Raw genomic sequence first — 21,956 nt, 5'->3', positions numbered from 1 at the left:
AGTACTATATTTGGTAGCCCCGGTGTGTGATTTAATTGTCATTTTCTCATAACCTTTAAAACTCAGATTTGATACTTTTCATATAAGGTCTCATTCTCATCATATAGTGTTGACTGATCGCTATCTAAGGTGAAACTAAAAGAGAAATCACAGAGTAAAATAATGTATACCTTTCGCTCGATGCAACGTGACATGTGGGACGACAACGTGACACGAAAGGCACGGAAACTCGCATGACTCGCATGAAACCACACCCGGAAGCCACGAGTCGTGCGATGTAAGAAAATCTTGAACTTCCTCAAGCAAAAAAAATCGTTAATCCTATTCATCAACGAGAGCATGTTCACCGTCGATTCCGTATCAAATTCCAGAACCAATCGCTATTTTGGTTCGGTTTTGTGGCTTTCGAGGGCAAAAAAAGTTTTAGGAGGTTGTGTCCATGATACGACCGCATTGTTGACGTAGAACTACGCCATTTTTTTCTATATTATTATTCTAGATATTATTCTAGAACGCTGTGAAATTTTAGAAACAACTGCATAGTAGAATAATCTCTGAAAAGGTTTTTTCATTGTTTCATTATTTTCATTGCGTGTTCTTGGTAATCATAGTATCAACCAATGTTGACAAACATATATTCGTGTAGCCTCCGATTTCGGATGCTGTGAATTCATCCTGAAAGACACACTCTCGGAGAAAACACTGTTCCGCAAACTTCATCGTAAACAATCGAAAACACACTTAGCACGAACAACGCCCACAAAGAGGAGAACTAAGCTACACACAGCTGCTTGTCCGTCACCCGTTATAATAATATAAGTTCGTCAACGACGAAACTCGCTATTGTATTGTGTTTTGTGTACGAAAAACGCTAGTTAAACACAAGAAATTATTGCATAATTATGATTATAAAGCAGGTGGACTCATCCCAAAGCATCATCAATTGAACCCGTGAGTCGTCTTAAGACAATTTGGCATATTTGAAACGCTGCTTAACTTCCATAAAAAGATTCCTTCTGCACCGATTCATTACGACAACCTGACGTGAAGCCCATACAGAGTAGTATTGGGTGATCTACTTAAAAAAATCGATCTTGATGAATCGATACTCTAAACAGCGTAGGGAGCGGTTCACGATTCGGTACCAGAGTTTCGATCTTTGCCGAAGTGATCTTTGAAAAATCGAATGCCTTTTTTACAATTTATTCACTTGTTCTACACTATGATAAGAAAGTACCGGGATTTTTTTATTAATCGTACCGTGCATGCGGGAACCGATTCATTTTTGACGTAGGACTACGTCTTTCATTTCTATACCGGGGTGTAAAATCAAAGTTTCGAAAACGAAAGCGTTACGCCGGAGACCGAGATTTTGAGCGTTAATAGCTCCTAAACAACTGAACGAAATGGTATGATAAACACTTCATTCGAAAGATAAAATGTCTACGCGTTCTATACTTGTTACTTTTTGATCCAAAAACTTGTTTCAATAGTCTTAAAATTGCTTTCAAAACAGGCTATTGAAATCACCAATCGGTATATAAGCGAGCGCCGCTCGGAAATCCACTCAGTTCTAATTGAACAGCGATTGGAGCATGTTGTCGCTGTTGTGGTGAAGCTCTTCGTTTATCATGAAAGCGCGGATGAACGGTGTCACCAAGAGCCTGTTTGTGCACCTTAGGCCAGAAGGGAATCCATCAGGAGGAGATGATGCCACAAACGGTTCCCCGGGAAGATCACGAAGCAGCCATATACACGCACATATACACGCGCGGAATTCTTTCCGTTTGGATGCCATTCAGCATCGAGAAAGATCCGGAAAATTATCTGCCAGAGGAACACAAAATACATTTATGTGAACGAGCTTATTTTAATGTTTTCTATCCATGTAACACTGTGACCAAATATGTTTCAATCAAGTGCTATTAACAGGTGGTTATCGAGTTAGTATTAACCACTGGTGGGCTTCCAGTATCGAGGAAAATGTGGAAATATCTAATCGCTACTGAAAATAATCTGCCAGTTCCTCTTGGAATTTAGAAATACATTGATGTGAAAGAGTTTACTTTAATGTTTTCTATCCATGTAACACTGTGACCAAATACATTTAGTTTTGTGATTTTTCAATCAATCGCAATTAACAGGATAGCTTCTGAAGATTATTCTTCCCCATCAGTAGGATATTTCCGTATCCAATATTGTATGCGCACGCAATCGATTATTGCTCAGTCGCCGAAAGTTCCGAGCTCAGAGAGTTCATTCCCCTCTAGTTTGCCTTCCAAATTGCCATCGTAAACCGCGCCTTCTCTCGATTCAATCACGCACAAAAAGCATACTTAAGCGATATTCTGGTGGTGAGACGCATTCATTTTTCGTGAGGACATCGACAAGACAACATCGATGCTGAGGGTGCCTGACGGCGAAGGATCGAGATCTGCCCGCAAACAAACGCAAGCAGTTTGTTTGAAACTGTGAGGGAGCACAGAGAAGCCGATCCTTCAGGAGAAGAGAAGGTGACCATCGAAGCAGCCGCTACACACACACATACACGCACGGAATTCTTTCCGTTTGGATGCCATTCAGCATCGAGAAAGATTCGGAAAATAATCTGCCAGTTCCTCTGGGAATTTAAAAATACATTCATGTGAAAGAGTTTACTTTAATGTTTTCACTATGTCCAAATATGTTTCAATCAAGTGCTATTAACAGGTGGTTATCGAGTTAGCATTTAGCCCACCAGTGGCTTCCAGTATCGAGGAAAATGTGGAAATATCTAATCGTTACTGAAAATAATCTGCCAGTTCCTCTGGGAATTTAAAAATACATTCATGTGAAAGAGTTTATTTTAATGTTTTCTATCCATAAAATATCCATGTAATACATTTGGTTTTTAGATTTGTCAATCAAGTGCAGATAGCAGGAAAGCTTCTGAAGATTATTCTTCAGAACAAGGTTTTTCGTATCCTATATTGGATGCATAAAACCTTGTGCCTCCATCGTGTAACGCTCTCGTTTTCGAAGTCCCCCAAATATTCATTTATTCATTCATTCAGAATGGATTTAGATTCAACTTCAAACAAATGATCTCTAAATCAACGATAGTCCTACGTCACCCTTGCGGTTATACCATAGATATAACCCACTTCCTGTTTTTTTTCTTATGTTGGTACGACCATAAGACGCACATCTGTCAGATTTTAGTGCCATCCGATCATTGGTGCGACGTACAGGCAAACGGCCGAAAATGTGGGCCGACAATTTTTAGATTTTGCATGATAATATCGCGCCATCGCACCGAGCCCGAATTGCACTAAATTTTTTGACCAAACATCCAGTAAATACCATCGCGCAAGCATCGTGTTCAACAGATATGGCCCCGTGCGTTTTTTTTTGTTCCCCAAGTTGAAGTTGCCACTTCGCGGAAAAGAGATTTCAGTCGATCGAGGAGAAAAGAGAGCTTACCTTAGAGGCCTGTCGAATTTCCACAATGGCGTAGCCTACCATTCCAAGTGCCAAGATCGCAAAAAGGATGTACAACTTCATGCGCGCACACAACGTAGTAGAATACGCGTAGGCAATAACGAAACCGGCTGATTCCCACAAGCGGTAGTTAGAGAATGCGGCTTCCTTGTTCCGCCGGAACAGCGCTCCGTAAATACCTGCAAGAACAATCGTCAACAGTCACAATCATTCAGAGACGAACTCCAAGCAAGGGTTATATACCGTTGATTTGTGTTTGCCAAACAGCATCCCCAACACCCCAGAGCCCAGAAATGCCGTAGAAAACTAACGGATGATCTGGATGAGGTTTCCAGAATAGACAATAGATAATGACTCCACCGTGAACCATGAAACCTAAACAATCAATTGTCAGTCGAATGAGAATCTTTTTAATCGAGAAGTAAACCTACCGAGCAATATAATCGGAATACGACCGATGTATTTCATGATCGAACCGAAAATAATCGAACAGATTGCGTTAACTACACCGAAACAGATCATCACATAACCGATCTGGTGAATTCCGAGTGCGCACGATACGTACGCCTGCGTGAATTCGGCTCCAATAAAGGCCTGCTCCATACCGATGAAGACTGTGATCAGAATCAACATCTGCTGGTTGAATTTTTTCAATTGTTTGAAGGTAGCCGCTAGCAGCTGGATACCAGATACTTCAACCGCCGAGATTGATCCTCGTCGCTTTTCGCCGTATCTATTTAGAGAAAGATTCTAAATTAGTTTATTGAAGGGCCACTTAGTGGGTGTGTCTAATTTACCTGGAGAGTGGATCCATAAACAGAGCGATAACAATGACAGCCGAAACAATACACGAGAGATATATTGCAGAGATCTCATATATTTCCGAATCTGGAGGTCGCTGAAGGTTTGCATTGTCTGTGGTTTCAACAACGCAGAAATTAGCACCGCATTTATCCAAGGCTGAATCGGTGAACGTATCGTTGTCATCGTGTACACTGGTGCCTCCATGTGCTCCACTGGAAAGAACTGGAGAAAGAGAGTCAACTTTTAGCGAGCCTGCCCCATTCAGATGTTTATTTGAACCCACCTAAACTAGAGATCAGATTTCCCCACAGCTCGGCGGTTTGCCAAGCCAGGAAGAAGAACCCGAAGAATCGTACAATGATGGCCTCTACCGACTGCTCGGTAATCTTGGCATACACCTGTCCAAGTTGAGTCAAATATGTCGCCTTACTGGCCCACATAGGGGCGGCACCCAGACCAGCTAGAATACCTGCCGGAACCAACGTGTAGAACGTGGGATAAAACTGGGCGGCGATATATGGCGCGTAGCACAGCATGCTCACACAAAGTGTCCATTTTGCCGTTAGCTTCCTAATCACTAGCGTTGGCAGGAAAATGCAGGACACCACCAGAGCGGCGTATATAGCACTCAACGAAACGGTACCCAGGCCATCCTTGGCGTTGATTGACGATTGGAGGTTAGCTGTTCCCTGTGAGTGAGTGGCAGATAATTTAGATTGATGCAAGCGTAACCTAGGGTGGTGTACTTTACCTGGAAAGCCGTGAACTGCACCATGAACGCGAACGAAACGGTTGTGATGTTCTTGAGGATACGCCATTTTTCCCCTTTGGATAGCTTGACCTTCTCTCTCAGCGACGCGGTATCATTCTAATAGGAACATAATGAGAACGTTTAGAGATGCAATTAGTGAACAGTTTTGTGGCAATGAGTAAAGGCGTACGTACCTTGTCTGGATCGTATCCTCCGTGCATTGTTGATGGATAGTTGAATTACATCTGGAAAATGATAAATGTAAATGTTAGTTATAATTATCCCAATTGTTTTTATGTTGGAAAGTAGTATATATATTTAACATTGCTTCCTGAACGTGACATTAATTGCTGTGTAGTAGAACTAATGATGGTGGTTCTCTATCTTTCTTGTAACAAGTAAGAAGTAGACCGATAATCCACAAAGAAAAGTGAAAAAATAATGACTAGCTGTACATATTCGGTGAATACGGTTCTACGTTTGATAAATTGGTATATAACACATTTTATTCAACCATTCTACAGCATATGAACCCTTTTTTTCGTGTAGATTGTGGGATAAGTCAGATTCAGATTCAGATTCAATTTATTTCGATAGGTACTACAATCGTTATCATTACCAAGAAATACAAGACAACTGGAAGATGAAATCACTTCCGTACAGGAAGAAATCCGGCTTGGTGGGACATGTAGTTCAATGTTTAATGTAAACTCAAATCGAACGAAATTATATTGGCGTTAAAGTACAAACGAAACGTTTTACACAGATGAAGACACGGTAGAGTGAGTTTAAAGAGTTAACAGCATCTTATGTGATCTATTGTGAGTTCAAATATCAGAACCCTCAATTGACCATCTCTGTGTGTTACTAAAGAATAACTACGTCCACGCAACGATCATCAATGATGCAGACTGAAAAGCAGAACATAAATCGCTTGTATTAAATGGAGGAGCGATCAAAATTTGTTGACTCAATCAAAGTAGAAAATAATCATTTAGGCTTCCTCTTTGACAAATCCCGACAGCCGTGCTTCCCGCTTAACATCCGCCATTAGGTTTCGTACGGTGTTCTCATCGACTTGGTTCGCTTTGAACTGTCTTTCGCTTTCCGCCGTTGTTTTGTGTTCCCTTCAAGGTCCGCTTGACGATGGTCCATAGAGCCCTGGGGTGTTGGGTTGTGATCTTCCGACACCACCATCACGTTATTCTAGGCATACTATTACATCGCCATCTCTCCATGATGGCAGGATTCCAAATGAGACCAGAACAGAACTGAGTTGTCGTGTTCGTTGATAAAAAACAGAAATTTTTTGGGTTACTTGAATAGTTTCATAGTCTTGACATAGTCTTGACCATGACCGTCGCAATTCTGACCATTCAACTTCTTGTAAAGTGACCACACAGCGCGTTCTTCCGACTTCCTGCACCATTGTGTGCAAAACTCCCATCTTGTACTCGACATCATGGATTGAGAGGTTCAGGTTCCGTCAAAAAGTGCTGGCCACTTTTTCGGTCGTCACTGCAGTTCCGCCTTTCGACTTTCCCCTCATCCAGGCTTCTTGAAACACAAGGAAAAAAACATACCGTGATACCACTCAGTGTCGCATTAGAGGCAAATGTGTCCTAAAATTGGGCAATCACGATGACAGTGGTACAGTGTGGACGTCAGGTGGTGACTTTCAATCTGGGGCCATAATTTGGTTCCCAAACTCGATGTTTACGCACATGAGCCTCAAAGAAACTACTACCAGATACTACCCAGATATGCTATAAATTCTACAATTTTCGAGGAATGGCTTGCTTCAAGGCGCCGGTACTTTTTAGTATTGTATTTAGCCCGCAAAATACCCAAATATTCGAGTAATCCAGAAGAACTAGGTACTGAGATCGGACGAAATATTGCTGGGTGACGTTAAAGTATGGAAAGTTGTTTTCAGTTATTCTTGGTTAACGGGTGATTCAAGAAATGACGCCGAGTCTTGCTGGAACATCTACAGCTTCAGGACATCTTTGAGAATATATTCCTGGGACACGGCGAAGTTTAATTTGATTGCGCTGTAGAACCAGTTGATTGCCAGTGAACGCCACATTGATAACAATTCAAATTAGTCACACTGTGAAGCTCCAAAGACAGAAAAACTGGCTTCGAAACAATAAAAAAAAAGTTTTTATATTTGAACGTTAAAGTGGAAGTTAATCGGCTATTATGAATACAGTGGAGTGAAAATTGTGATTTTAGTAGGTTTTAGTTGAAGATTTATCAGAAAATAAAAAATGAAAATGAAAAAACAAAATGAAAAAGATAGTTGGGTGTCAAAGGACGATTTGTAGAGTAATTAGAAATCTTTAATTTGGTTGCTAGAAACATTCAAGTTTATTATGTACTTTTTGGATGAAATTAAGAGTAACACCTTAAAAAACACAAACTTCTAAGTTTTTCAATTCTAAAATGTTATTTGAGTCCAATAATTTGTAAGTGTCACAACCGTATCCTGTAATAAATTTACTCATCTTTTAAATGGAAGCCACAGAATTGTCCTACGTAGCGTAATTTTTGAATTAGAACCAGTTTAAGGCAAACAGATCCCTAAACAGAGAAAAAGTTCAATAACTCTATCATAGTTGAAACTCGAATATATGCATATACACTGCGTTTCACAACTATTGAACCACTCATTTTTTCTGAGTTTCCAAAGATATGTAAGAAGTCGGTTGAATTGAAGTATATAGTGTAGAATACAATAACTATCTTCATTTGTAAGACTGACCATTTCAACTTTATTGTTGTGTTCAGGCACGAAACATTCAAAAAACTAAAATTCCATTGTTTCATAACTATAGAACCAGATGGAAAACTCTCACTCCTTTATAAAATTAACGTCAATTCAACATGAACAATATGAGCAATTCGTAGGTCATCTTTTGTTCTCAATCAGGGTGGTTACGACCATGCTGCACCATGTTGTAGTGTGTATCTCGTTCTACGCATAGGATACTACTCGTTTAAGCTCTTCAAATGACTCATACTGTCACTATTACATACAGCCACTATTCATCAAACCATGTCATAACCTTCCAGATTTTATGAATTTATGCCAAATTACCCAATTATCAAATTGTTTTGATGCAAAAACAGCAGTAAATGATTTTGAAGCACTTCGTTGCATTTCTGACTGTTCATTCGTATTGATGGTAAGCTATCCAAACCAGGCCTTATTGAGAAAATTCTCCCCAAACCATTAAACTGTCGCCTGCAAAGTAACGGAATATTTCCGGAAGTGACAGAGGATCATGTTTGATGAAAAAATATTTATAGGCGCATGATCGAATTCCAACAATGATATAGTTATCGAACTTTTCGTTTTGTTTCGGGCTCTGTTTGTCTTAAACTGGCTCTAAATAGGAACGTACGGCACGTAGGACGGTTCTGTTGCTTCCGTTTGATAGATGAGAAAATTTAACACAGGATACAGGTTTGAAACATCTTAATTAGTGGATTTAATCAACATCTTGAAAGTGAAAAATTTGAAAGTTACTGGTTGATTTCATCCCAAAACTACATAATAAACTTGATTGTTTCTATCAACCAAATTAAAACATTTTAACCGCTTTGCAATTGATTCTTTGATACCCAACTCATATTTTTTTTTTTAATTTTGCTGCAATATCATTTTGAACAATTTTTTATGAGCCTTCAATAAAAATCTTCAAAAATCGCAATTTTCGCTCCATAGTACTTTTAATAAACGAAATATTACATTTTCCTCGAAATAAGTCATTTTTGAGTGGCTTAGAATAAAAGGAATGCAAGTGATTTGATAGATTTCTCTACATCGACTCTTTAATTTTTGATTTCACATAAAACACCAAAATGTATTACTCTTTAGTTTTGAATTTCATCACCAGATAGCAGACCTCGAAACTTGTATACCAGTGCGAGCCGGAAGAATTTTAATAAAAAAAAACAAAGTAGAAACGATGATGTTCAAGACACGACTACATTATTGACGTAGGACTACGAAATGGTTTCAGTCGATTCACTCGGAGCTTAAGTTGCAGTTTTTCTCGTCTGGTTTGCCTCTGTACATCAGAGCAAGCTCAGCACTGAGCTTTGTTACTATTCTCAGAATTCATCTAGACCAAAATGATTTTGTGCGTCTGATTCGCACGCGAGGAATCCACTAACGATTTTGCTTCGCAAATGCGTAATTTTTTCGCGTTTACGGAATTGTTATGTACGATCTTTAACGCAAGTTGTGTTTGATAAAGATTTTAGATCGTAATGATAGGGTGTAGGGTTTTAGCGAAAATATTAGCGACTTCATAGTTGAGTCAGGACTGTACTACCCAAATATACATGGTTGACGTAAGCGCCAATTGTGTTTAACAATTGAATAAACTCGTAAACGCAACCGATTCTCCTTTTTCGTCCTGCTCTCTATATATACAGCCATTCCATGCCAAATCGATATTCTCAGATTTTCGTGAAAAGTGGTAGTTTTGTTCTTTATCGCAAAACATTAGACCAGTATTTTTTTCATTTTTCAGTAGGGTGACCATTTCCATTTTAAGGTGGTTCGAAAAATCAACTTTTTTCTCTTTTTTCCAAAAATGATTTTTTTTCAAAAATTCATAACTTTTGAACTACTAGACCGATTTAGATGATCAACATATCAAATTAAAGCCAATTACCTTTTTGGGAAAATACTAAACCTGCAAAAAGGTTGAATTCTGTTCTCGTTATTATTGATTGTATTCGTTTTTTTATTGTTTTCGTAGTCTCGGCACCAAGGGCGCTATATTTTTTTAAATTTTTTCTGAAAAGCTGAGGATTTTTCACATAACATATGTTGAAAACAAAGATGCTTTTTTTCGTTTTTGAGTTATGATTTTTCAAAGTTAACCGATGGTTTGAAAAATAAATTTTGTCCTCTTTTTTCCAAAACGAAAATTCATAACTTTTGACTTTTGATAACATAAAATAAAAGCCAATTAGCTAGTCTTTTTTAAAAAATATAAGACTTGCGAAAAAAAATTATTTCGTAATTATTTATTGTATTAGTGTTTTATAGTTTACATGGTTTCGGGACCAAGAATGCTGTATTTTTTTATATTTTTTCTTGAAATCTGAGGCTTTTTTACATAACATATCCAAAAATCAGAGATGTGTTGTTTTTCGTTTTTAAGTTATTATTTTTCAAAGTTAAAATGTTTTCAGTCTTCGTAACTTAAATTGTAACGTAAAAACGAAAAAAAACGCCGTTTTGGCTTCGACATATGTTATGTGAAAAATCCTCAGATTTTCAGAAAAAATGTAAAAAAATATAGCGCCCTTGGTCTCGAGACTATGAAAACAATAAAAAAATACAATCAATAATAACGAGAACAGAATTCAATTTTTCTGCAGGTTAAGTATTTTTTCAAAAAAGACAAAGTGATTGGCTTTGATTGCTTTTGATTTCATATGTCGATTATCTGAATCGGTCTAGTAGTTCAAAAGTTATGAATTTTTGAATAAAAAAGTCATTTTTGGAAAAAAGAGGAAAAAGTTGATTTTTCGAACTACCCTGAAATAGAAATGGTCACCCTACTGAAAAAAATTAAAAGATACAGGTCTAATGTTTTGCGATGAAGAACAAAACTACCACTTTACACGAAAATCTGAGAATATCGGTTTGGCATGGAATGGCTGTATATATATATAGAGCAGGGTGAAAAAGCAGAAACGGTTAAGTTTACGAGTTTATTCAATTATTGAACACAGTTGGCGCTTACGTCAACCATGTATATTTGAGTAGTATAGTCCTGACTCAACTATAAAGTCGCTAATATTTTCGCTAAAACCCTGCACCCTATCATTACGATCTAAAATCTTTATCAGACATAACTCCGTAAACTAAAATCTTTATCAGTCATAATTCCGTAAACGCGAGAAAATTACGTTAGTGAATTCCTCGCTAGCGTGCGAATCAGATGCACAAAATCATTTGGGTCTAGATGAATTCTCAGAATAGTCACAAAGCTCAGGGCTGTGCTTGCTCTGGTGCACAGAGGCAAATCAGAAGAGAAAATTTGCAACTTAAGCTGTAGTCAATGTAGTCGTGTCTTGAACATCATCGTACATACTTTGTTTTTTTTGACGTAGAACTACGTCTTTCAGGAAGGGTGCCAAATCAGAAAATAGGTCACGTTTTTATGAAATAAAGTTAAGGTTAATAACTATTTTCATCGTGAACGAATTCTCAACAGTTGCATACCAATCGAATCGGAAATTCTCCAAGATTTGTTCGATATGGTATACATTACAATTCGCTAATCTTTAAACGGTTTAAATTCATGAAAACTGGAAAACTTCCTTTTTTCCCATACATTTGTTCGGCCGTATTGTACCATACACGCATTTCGAATGCTTATAACTCGAACATTTCTTAACAGATCGGAAAGATGTTTGTACTAATAGATAGGAAATATTTCTACGCGTCTATCACAATTAATAAAATGTTATTTTTCATCAGATGAATAATTGAATAACTGTAAAATGTCAAGCGTTATCTAAAAGCCCTAACTGTCAAGCTTTGATTGGCCCGATTTACGATTTCACAGACTTCAAAATCGATGTACCGATGTATACATGCAAGTCGGGGGTATTTTTGTTCCCACCGAGCTGTGTTTCCCTAACACGGACTTCAAAATCAATGTGCTTGGGGGAATCCGCTTTGTCAAAACATGCAAGTCGGGAGTAGTGATCCCCGATTTTTGAAATTATTCGTTCATCCACTAATCGATTACTTTTCAGCAGTTTGTTATTCGATACGATTAATCGCTCCAAATAATCGATTAATCGATTAATCGTCACTCTGAGAGAAATAATTAGTTAGACCATTTGTTAGAAAGCCATCTGGTATCAAAAAAAGTTTTCTTTCCGCCTGAAAATCAATTATTATCTTTTACGCTTCCCTAAACTCATAAACGAAGCTCATTTCGAATCGACGGCATTGAGCTTCTTTTAGGAGTTTAGGAGAGCGTCCAAGATAATGATAGATTTTCAGGATAAAACTGCAGCGGCCATACGGTTTTTTTGCTCTGGGTTTGGATCGATTAATCGACGTAAATTATTCGTTCGCTTCGATTATTAGTTGTGCAGTATTCGTTCGATTAATAATCGATTTCTGTAGGAAGTATTCGATTGATCGATTAATCGAACGATTATCCGGGATCACTAGTCGGGAGTATTTTTTCCCCACTGAGCTATGTTTCCCTAACACGGACTTCTAAATGAATGTGCCTGAGGAAATCCGCTTTGCAAATACATGCAAGTCGGGGGTATTTTTTGGTGTTAAGTACTTTCGTACTCGCTTGTCGTTGTGCAGACCGGAAGATGCTTCCCTAAAACGTTCTTTAAAACTGAGAAGGAAAATCGTCATTTCAGATACTAGAGGTGAATGAACTTTCGCGGTTTGAGAACTACGTAAACATGAGATGTGCAATAATTTCAGAGGTCAGAGGTGATCGTTTGACAATTTTTCCGTTCACATATTTTAGTAGTCCAGGGCATCATATCAAACGCAAAACGACGTTCATCAAATTTATTTGTAACGAAGAACATAATCTATTACAAAAATTTCAATGTTTTCTAAAATAATATTCGAAGTGGTAAACAAGCGAATTGCATAATATAATTACGTAGCTCTACGTCGAAAATATGCGGTCGTGTCCTAGATAAAACCCCTTACATTTTTTTTTTTATAAAATTCTTCCGGCTCGCACTGGTATACAAGTTTCGAGGTCTGCTATCTGGTGATGGAATTCAAAACTGAAGAGTAATACATTTTGGTGTTTTATGTGAAATCTAAAATTAGCTTCAAACTTGGCTTGTATGGTATAACGGTATAACGAGTAGTATGGTTATCAAAATGAATAGACAAGTAAAAAAGTAACATATTCGGAACACTCAACTGGTACTGACAATTCGATTATACACAAAAAGAGTTATTGCGGACACCAGCAAAAAAAAAACACCCAGTTCGATCCAATATCCGTGGAAAGGCGCGCGGAAATCGGAGAAGAGGCACGCATGTGGCTGACCTTTGATTGAAGCGTTACGCCTGAGGGATTTTCCCATATTGAATCCGTTATTTCTTAGTGGGTTCAACCGAATCCACCATCATACAGCGAGCTGCTCAATCACGTGTGGATAGTGGATAGTAGAAGCACAGGAACAAATATAAAGAAGCAAATTTGAAAACCCCAAACAACATTTTTGAAACTCCTACTCCATAAAATCGTTATCGAAAACGTTTGCACGCGATTAACAATTCCACCATCCAACAGAATGCTTCCTTCGAATGCACTAACCTGTTCAATCGAACATCCAGTTTTTGTCAGTAACTTAAATAAATTCAGTAGAAATCACAACCATTCGCGAGTCTTTTGCACTTAATCTCTATCGATCACTATTAATCTAGCACCAAATCCAGCTGGCATCCAACGGAATTTTCCAAACAATGCATTCAATTCGAGCCGATATCTCGCTCAACATCAATCAAAACTCACTCCATCGCGTTCCGGCGAGACCTCAATTATAATAAATGCAATTGAATAGGTACAAAACAACCGAACACCACACATTTCAACATAGAAGGACTCCAATAATTGATATTTGCGAATTCAAGGTACATTGACAACACGGCCCACTGCAGCAAGTCGTTACCACCTTCGATCACGCGCTGGATCGGAGCACAATGTCCGTTCAAATTTATGAGCCCCCGGGGAGCTTTTCTTGTCACTAGCCTATGCTTCAATACTACAAGCACAATTCACGCGCAAAACCAGAAACAACCGTCACAGCAAATCAAAGTTTGGTAAATTGGCATTTTTGGGGGGACTTTTGCACACATGATCTGCATAGTTAAACAATTTTCGATCGATTTTAACATTTAACGCTCAGCCCGGGAGACATGCGATCAATATTCACAACGGTTTGGATTCACAGTTTGTGTTCAGGAAGCAATGCGATACTAGTATTATTGGGTGGTAATAACGATAAACACATTTCTAACAAAATATTCAAAAGCCACTGTACAATCTTCTCCGATCCTCCAAGCGTAGACATCTCCGGCAGCAACTCCGCAGCATAAGTGATCCGCAACGAATCAACAACCAGCAAATCCAACAGCAAACAGAAATATTTCCAGACACAGCAAGAGACGGAGAGAGAGAGATAAGAGAGAAGGAGTTTCAAAAGGACTGAGAAGAAAGACGGAGAGAATGCTTTGTCGCTGCCAAGGAGAGGGATGGTTTTGATTGTAGTAAAGCTCGAAGCTTTCGGAGAGGAGAGAAGGGACAACCAGTTCACACCTGATCACACCTGTTCACACCGGCACTCACGAACTATCCAGTTATAATGGTGTCAATTTGGCTTCACGACGACGCCAACAAGAAGTGAGAAGCTTGTTTTAGGAAACACGCAGCTAGACTGTAGATTTAAAACCGAACATCGACTAGCTCTAGTGTGAGTCCACATAACTAGCCGCTACACATACAAGATATTTGCCACCAATTTTCTGCCACTTTGCGAGAAATTCGCAACAACTCTAGCGCTAGTTCACTCTGGCCAACTCCATTACCACGGATGAACATTGGTGTTCAAGTTTCGCTGCTTTCATTTTCAGTTTGTGTTCGTCGTTCACTGGGTTTCCCCCTTTTCGAAGGCGACATGCGAAGATGACAAAAAAATTATAGGATGTTGTGTCCAAGATACGACCGCATTTTTGACGTAGAACTACGCTGTTATTCTATATAGGTCGCTTATTCATACCTTCGGATATTATTCTATAATGCTGTGAAATTTAGAATTAGTAGAATAATCTCTGAAAAGGTTTTTTCATTGTAGAATTTGTTGACGATAATTGATTGATGATTCATTCTTGCCCTCGCAAATCAATACACTAGCTGATCGTAAGTCGCAATTTATTCCATGTCAATGCAATGAAAATTTACCTCGAACGCTTTTCTTTTTTTTGCCTTTTTCGCAATTGACATAGACTCGGCTAGACTCGATTATATACATGTTGCACCAGCACCATTATTCCATATCTCATAACTACATCAATATATCTTTGGCACCGCATGTAAACAACAACAATGACAACACTTGCAAGTATCAAATATCATTCTACATGTTATTTAGTATTGCCTCAAAAGAATCGCACCTCTAGATATCGTTCGTACAAACTAAGCGTAAACCAAGCGCCAAACAAGCGTTCGCCATAGCATGCATACAGAGCCATACATTGGTGGCTTGAAACTACAAGGAATATAAATACTTCTCATCATTTTACGCTATTCTCAAAAGAAACGCTTCTGTTAATATTACTGGCCTCGAAAAAAGTTGTATTTTTTTCTCATGCTCGAGAGAAGCGAAGCTATCACCCTTAGTGGAGGAAGTTTTGCTACTGGCAAGCGAAACCACCTACAAAATTTCAGAACGACATTTACTTTCTCGGTGACTAAACAAGCAAAATAAACTCTTTTTGTTAATAACAACCTCGAAAACAGTAGCAATGCTTCATAGCGCTAATGCAATCCTAGCTGAAGGCAGTTTTGCAACTGGCACGCGAACCCAAATAACTTATAACATTCCAGTAAGAAATTCAAGATGCTTTGTATTCCCCAAATATTTTTTTGACGCACAACCTTATGATGACGGAAAACAAACAATGTTAACTGCTTGGAAAAAGACTGAATTATGCCACACAACTTGTACTCTGCTGTAACACCCATTGATGCGAATTCGCTGATGAGTTTGTCAAGAACGACCGCCTTCACCACCAGCGGGGGGAGCTTGATTTTGGTTGCTGCCTGGGCGTTTACACTTTCGACCGACGCTCCGAAATCGCCTACTTCGCTGTTGTGTGATGCGGTGTCACACTCGCGAAGACTCGGTTCAGTGCGAGCGCTTTTCACTGCACCAACATCGCGTGCATCATTGGATGACGCTTGCCTCGAAATATTATTGCCCCTGGCAATGCGTACGTTTTTTGTGGGGCTCGAGCCTGCCTTCCTCTTCTTCTTGCTCATCGTACACTACGCGAAGCGTCCAATTTATGACGCGGAAAGAAAACCAAACGACGATATCCAAGTTGGATTACCACTGGTGGGGTCCAATCTTAGATCGAAGCGCAGCGAAAGCAAAGTGAACTGGATTGCTCAACAGTCCGATGCCGAATGAAAGTTTGCCTCAGCGAGATCCACTGTTTATACTCGAGGCAAGTATTCCCCTTCATTCTTCTACTTTTCCTTTGTTCATGGGGACTTTGAATCCTACGATTTCCCCTCCGTTGGTCGTCGACAAGTTGCTCGTTATTGACAGGTCTGTTCGGGAAAGCACACAAATGGACAGAACAAATGTATGGGAAAATGGAAACGCCTCAAGTTTTCATGAATTTTCACCATTTACAAACCAGGGGATTCTAATGTATAGCATATTAAACAAATCTTACGGAATTTCCGGTTCGTTTAGTATGTGAATCGCCAAAATCCGTTCGCGTCAAAAATAGTTATTAACGTTAACTTTATTTCATAAAAACGTGACCTGTTTTCTGATTTGGCACCCTTAATGAAAGACGTAGTTCTACGTCAAAAAAAAAACAAGAGGAAAAAAAGACAACGCAAATCTCATCCTTTTACGCCCCTAATATGTTTGTATTTATAGCTTTTGTGCCAATTCATCGGGGAGATTTTTATTGAATAACTTTTAATGAACACAATGATTAAGTATTCCTAACCGTATATAATTACTTCTTCTGAAAGAATTAAAAAAAACATTGCTCAACGTGGAGCTCCTAGAACGATTTAGATAAACATAAACCATCGAATGCATCAGCATTCGGGGCTGCGCATACAATAACTGAAAACATTCGACGACCATGATCGACCTTTTTTTTGGTAAAAGCTTGCAGCGTAATGTATAGCCCAAAATCAAGCTCACTTCTTGGAAATGAAAAATTTGTTGAAAGTATAGTCGCAGTCGCGCGTAAGTTAAGCGTATGCGCTTAAACCTTGATTACCAAAAAACAACCCTCGCGTCTTGAGAATATATCGTCACGAAAGCCAAGTCAGAGAATGGTATGATCGGGCTTGTCTGTTCACCAAGGGTGAATCCAACATTATTGTTCGCATAGTAATAGTTAGTGTTTATGCGTTTCTAAATACAAAACCCCATCGATTGTTGTCAGTTTATAATTGGACTGCACATTGAAATTGGGCATTAACCAATGAAAGGATCGAATAGTACAAACAATCACAACGAAAATCACATGAAAGTAGAGAACCACACCTTCTATTTCTACTTTTTCGTAATTTTCCTCAGAGTTGCTAACGGCGAACGGTATCGGTCAACGACACTTTCTATTTCTGATCATTCGCTATTCCTATGTTCGACCTTCGAAACGAAAGCAAGGCCTGCAAATAGTTTTCGTCATACAAACTTAAAGGAAATAGAAACAGTTACGATTCCATCTAGTTTTCCAACAGAAGCTTTAGCCGAACAACTTTGGGTTGGGAATACCAAGGCGTTTTGAACATAGAATCGGCATTTCGGTAGTTTGAATTGAAACACCAGTAAAATTGAAAAAAAAATCCGATTTTCACAGAAAAAAGGCAACTTAATCCGATCTGCTACTATTTTGTGTTTGCCATTAACCAAATAATTCTACAGCGCGCTGAGATTGAGCTTAGAACTCCCCATAACTCTTACGCAGTAAACCAGAGAATGTCATCGTCTGTCGTGACTATAGAGCAATTTCACATCAAATCATGCAGTCGCTGCCCCGACCATCTTGAATTTTTTTAAAAGGACCTGACCAGGTAAGGGAGTAAAAAGAGCCCCAAACCAAATCCCCAGCTGTATGGCAAATACTGTATAGGACAGGGGTGACCAAACTTTTGAGCATTGCGGGCGACTTATTGTTCAAATGCTAGGATGCGGTCTACCAAAATTGACTGTATCAAAAAGTCATTAGAAAATGAATGTAGTACTAGACGCTCAAAACAAAAGTTAACTCTCCTGTACTCGCGCGCAGAATCATAACTCTTTTACTGGCGCACGAGTTCACAGATTGTGCGTGTCTCTGGAAGTTTGCTATTGTGCATTTTTTGGCGTTATTGGTATTTATTCAAAGTAAAAACAAATATAATTTAAAAGAAAAAAAAAACTTCAAGAAAATTTTTTCTTCATCTTTATTCAGTTTCAATACTCATTTGATTAGAGGAAAATCATAGATCATGCTATCCGGCCAATGTTCGCTATCCGACTGGATACCGGCTATTAGAATTTTTTTTTCAAAATTATGTAAATACGAACTCATAACATTAATTCAGTAATAGTGTTGTTGAGGGTACTGCTTAGAGTTTGATGGCCACCAACGTCAGGTTGTAGTTTTTTTTTGAACAGAAATCCATTTTCTCTCGAAGTCCGCCTCCGATTTGACACCTTTTGGGTTCTTCCGGAGGGCCTGCTTCATAATCGCCCAATATTTCTCTATTGGGCGAAGCTCCGGCGCGTTGGGCGGGTTCATTTCCTTTGGCACGAAGGTGACCCCGTTGGCTTCGTACCACTCCAACACGTCCTTTGAATAGTGGCACGAAGCGAGATCCGGCCAGAAGATGGGCGGGCCCTCGTGCTGCTTCAATAGTGGTAGTAAGCGCTTCTGTAGGCACTCCCTAAGGTAAACCTGCCCGTTTACCGTGCCGGTCATCACGAAGGGGGCGCTCTGCTTTCCGCAAGAGCAGATCGCTTGCCACACAATGTACTTTTTGGCAAACTTGGATAGTTTCTGCTTGCGAATCTCCTCCGTGGATTGGACGATTCCCAGCATCTTACCGATGTGACAACTCCGGATTCTCGAAATGAGTGCGCAGGATTAATTCACGACGCTCTTTTTCGTTCGACGACATTTTTCCAAATTTACGAAAAATTGACAGTGAAGCATGGCCAACGTGATCTATACACTCTTATCCGATTATAAGCGAAAGCTGAAGATATAATTCCTAAAAATTAAATTTCTACAGCGTTTTTTCCGTGATGCAATTTGATGTGACACACCCTTTAATCGATTTGTTTGAAATGGAAACTGAATATCACTTTCATCTGCCATCTGCCACCAAAAGGTGTCCTGAGCTTCACGCGTAAGGTTTAATTCAGTTTCGTAACATTTGCTTCGATTGATTTGATTTGTGGTAAAGTAAGCGCACCTTTCTCAGATTATCATCCCTGAAGACAGTTCCAAGTTATTTGATCCTGAATGAAAAAATAATTGATTGATGTTCTTTGCTTATTTGAGTTCGTAGTAGTCACTCTTACTCGACTAGTATTAAAATTATTTCAATATATTCACAAAAATTTCGTAATTGTAATAGAAAATAATAGAAAAGTTATGGCCGAACAAATGGATGGGTTAATCTAGATTAACTAACAATCTGAAAATATTAAAACGGAAACTTTAATGGAGAAATATCTACTCTAACAACTTATAAATTATATTGAGGTTAGCATAAACACGTTATAAAATGATCACGACGGAAGGTGGAGAGATATTTAATCCATGGCGTTTGGAGGAGACACCACCGACTGGCGGGCGCCTAGGAATACCTACGCGGTGACCGGTAGACCGCGGGCGATCGGTAGATCGCGGACTACCGTTTGGCCATCCCTGGTATAGGATATCAAATAAAAAATTTTGGCGGTTTTTTTGAACCCCTATTTGTTTTACAATATAGTCTATGGTGAAAAACGTACTTTTTCGATTATTTCACGCTATCCTCAAAAGTTTCGAGATAAAATTTTTAAAAAAAATATTGAATGTGCTTCTTACTACGGTATATCAAGAAAAACTTTCAAAAAAAAATTTATCAAAAATTGAAGTACTAAAAAATATTGAAATTTTGAAAAAAAATTTTTTAGATTTAGAGATTCAGTACTACTCTAATTCATATTTAAATGTATTCCTACGGCTTTTCTAGATATGTGTGTTTTTTTCAGATATTTTTCAGTGTTGCGCGGTAAAAAAAAATTTTTTTGCTGGCTAAGGTAGTAAAAAGTGTCCCCAAACCAAATCACCAGCTGTATGGAAAATATTGTATAGGCCACTAGATAAAACATTTTGACAGTAGTACCATATATTTGAGTCCTTATATGGTACACCATACGATCTATGGTGAAAAATGCACCTTTTCGTTTTTGTCACGCCATTCTCAATAGCTTTGAGAGAAAAATAAGAAAAAATATTGTAAGTACATCGTACTAAGGTGTATCGATAAATACCTTCCAAAAACTTTTTCATCAAAAAATCTAATAATAATAAAAAATTAAATACGCGGTACAAAAAAAGTTTATATATTTTGCGGCTTTTCGAAATTTTTAAAGAAAAAATATAACTAATAAAAATTAGAGCGGAAGTGAGTCCCAACACTTCTGCTCTAATTTTTATTTAAATGCATTCGTATGTGTCTTTTTTCTACATGTGGAGTAATTTTTTGCTGAATTTTTAAGAGCATTGCGAGACAAAAATAATACAAAAATAATTTTCTTCATCGTCTGCATTATTATTTTTATTTTCTTGAAATCTATTATTTTATTGTATTCGTGATTTTCAATTGTGATATTAAAATAAAAAAATATAAGAATTTGGATTCTTTTAAGTGTTCTTCTCATTAATCCGAATGATCTTCCCACAAGAACTTTATTTTTTTTTCTCACAGAGCTCTATCGTATTGCTGACTCCTATGAATTTGGTAAACCATCTAAATCCAATTTAAAGATAATCTCATATATTTCAAAATATGAGGAAAAAAAATCTCTGTTCAGCGCAATGCTCTAGATATACCGACAAAATTCAGACATATAAAAAAACAAAATTTAAATAAATATTATAGCAGTACTGGGTCTCTAAATTCAAACTAAATTAAAAATGTCCAAAGGCCAAATATATTTTTTTGCGCAATTATCTTAAAAATTCAAGAAAAAATTAAGCTACATGTGGAAAAAACAACACATACGAACGCATTTAAACAAAAATTAGAACAAAAGTGGGTCTCAAAGTAATTTTTTTTTTTCAAAATTTCCAAATGCCTGAAAATATATATAAATTTTTTTGTACCGCGAAAAACACTCTAAAAATTCTGAAGAAACACATATACCTAAAATAGACATAGGAAGAAATTTGAGTACAAACTTGAGTAGTACTGAATCTTAAAATAATAAAAAAATCAATTTGAAATTAAAATATAAATGAATTTGAAATTTTTTTAGTATTTGATTTTTTGATGAAAAAATTGTTTGAGAATAAGTTTGAGAATAATACCTTAGTAAGATGTACTTTGAGTATTTTTTTCTCATATTTTTGTCTCAAAGCTGTTGAGAATGGAGTGAAAGAAACGAAAAGGTGAATTTCTCACCATAGATTCTATGTTGTACCATATAAGAACTCAAATATATGGTACTACCGGCAAAATTTCATATATAGTACCCTATACAATATTTTCCACACAGCTGGTGATTTGGTTTGGGGACACTTTTTACTCCCTGACCCAGCCCTTTGGAAATATGAAAAAATATATTTTTTGTACCGCGCAACACTGTAAAAAATCTAAAAGAATCACAAATATCTAGAAAAGCCGTAGGAACACATTTAAATATGAATTAGAGTAGTACTGAATCCCTAAATCCAAAAAAAAAATTCAAAATTTAAATATTTTTTTAGTACTTCAATTTTTGATGAATTTTGTTTTTAGTTTTTATTGATACACCGTTGTGAGATGCACATTCAGTATTTTTCTCAAATTTTTATCTCTAAGCTTTTGAGGAGGGCTTGAAATAAACGAAAAAGTACGTTTTTCGCTATAGATCCTATGTTGAACCACAT

At 37.7% G+C, this 21,956-nt stretch overlaps 2 protein-coding genes across 6 annotated transcripts in view; one reads left to right on the top strand and one right to left on the bottom strand.

Annotated features, from left to right (window-relative positions):
- Positions 1-21,956, top strand: part of LOC129763470 (protein stunted-like) — a 418,419-nt gene that overhangs the window by 294,411 nt on the left and 102,052 nt on the right. The gene's annotated exons all lie outside the window — the stretch shown is intronic.
- The window catches only part of LOC129763464 (UNC93-like protein), a 104,162-nt gene that overhangs the window by 19,669 nt on the left and 62,537 nt on the right, over positions 1-21,956 (bottom strand). Inside the window, exons 1-8 of one of the 5 annotated variants that reach the window (XM_055762554.1) lie at positions 14,392-14,413; positions 5,230-5,280; positions 5,036-5,152; positions 4,568-4,973; positions 4,278-4,506; positions 3,912-4,213; positions 3,724-3,855; positions 3,463-3,659 (exon numbers count right to left, since the gene is read on the bottom strand). In XM_055762554.1, the coding sequence (XP_055618529.1) occupies positions 3,463-3,659; positions 3,724-3,855; positions 3,912-4,213; positions 4,278-4,506; positions 4,568-4,973; positions 5,036-5,152; positions 5,230-5,256 (1,410 nt within the window). In that variant the 5' untranslated portion in view covers positions 5,257-5,280; positions 14,392-14,413. The other 4 variants (XM_055762551.1, XM_055762553.1, XM_055762552.1 and 1 more) reach the window with 4 other exon arrangements.

Source organism: Toxorhynchites rutilus, chromosome 1 (assembly GCF_029784135.1).
Source record: "Toxorhynchites rutilus septentrionalis strain SRP chromosome 1, ASM2978413v1, whole genome shotgun sequence".
In the NCBI taxonomy this organism is placed as follows: Eukaryota; Metazoa; Arthropoda; class Insecta; order Diptera; family Culicidae; genus Toxorhynchites; species Toxorhynchites rutilus.
Note: the sequence above shows the minus strand (reverse complement) of the source record. Positions and strands in the feature narration are given on the sequence as shown.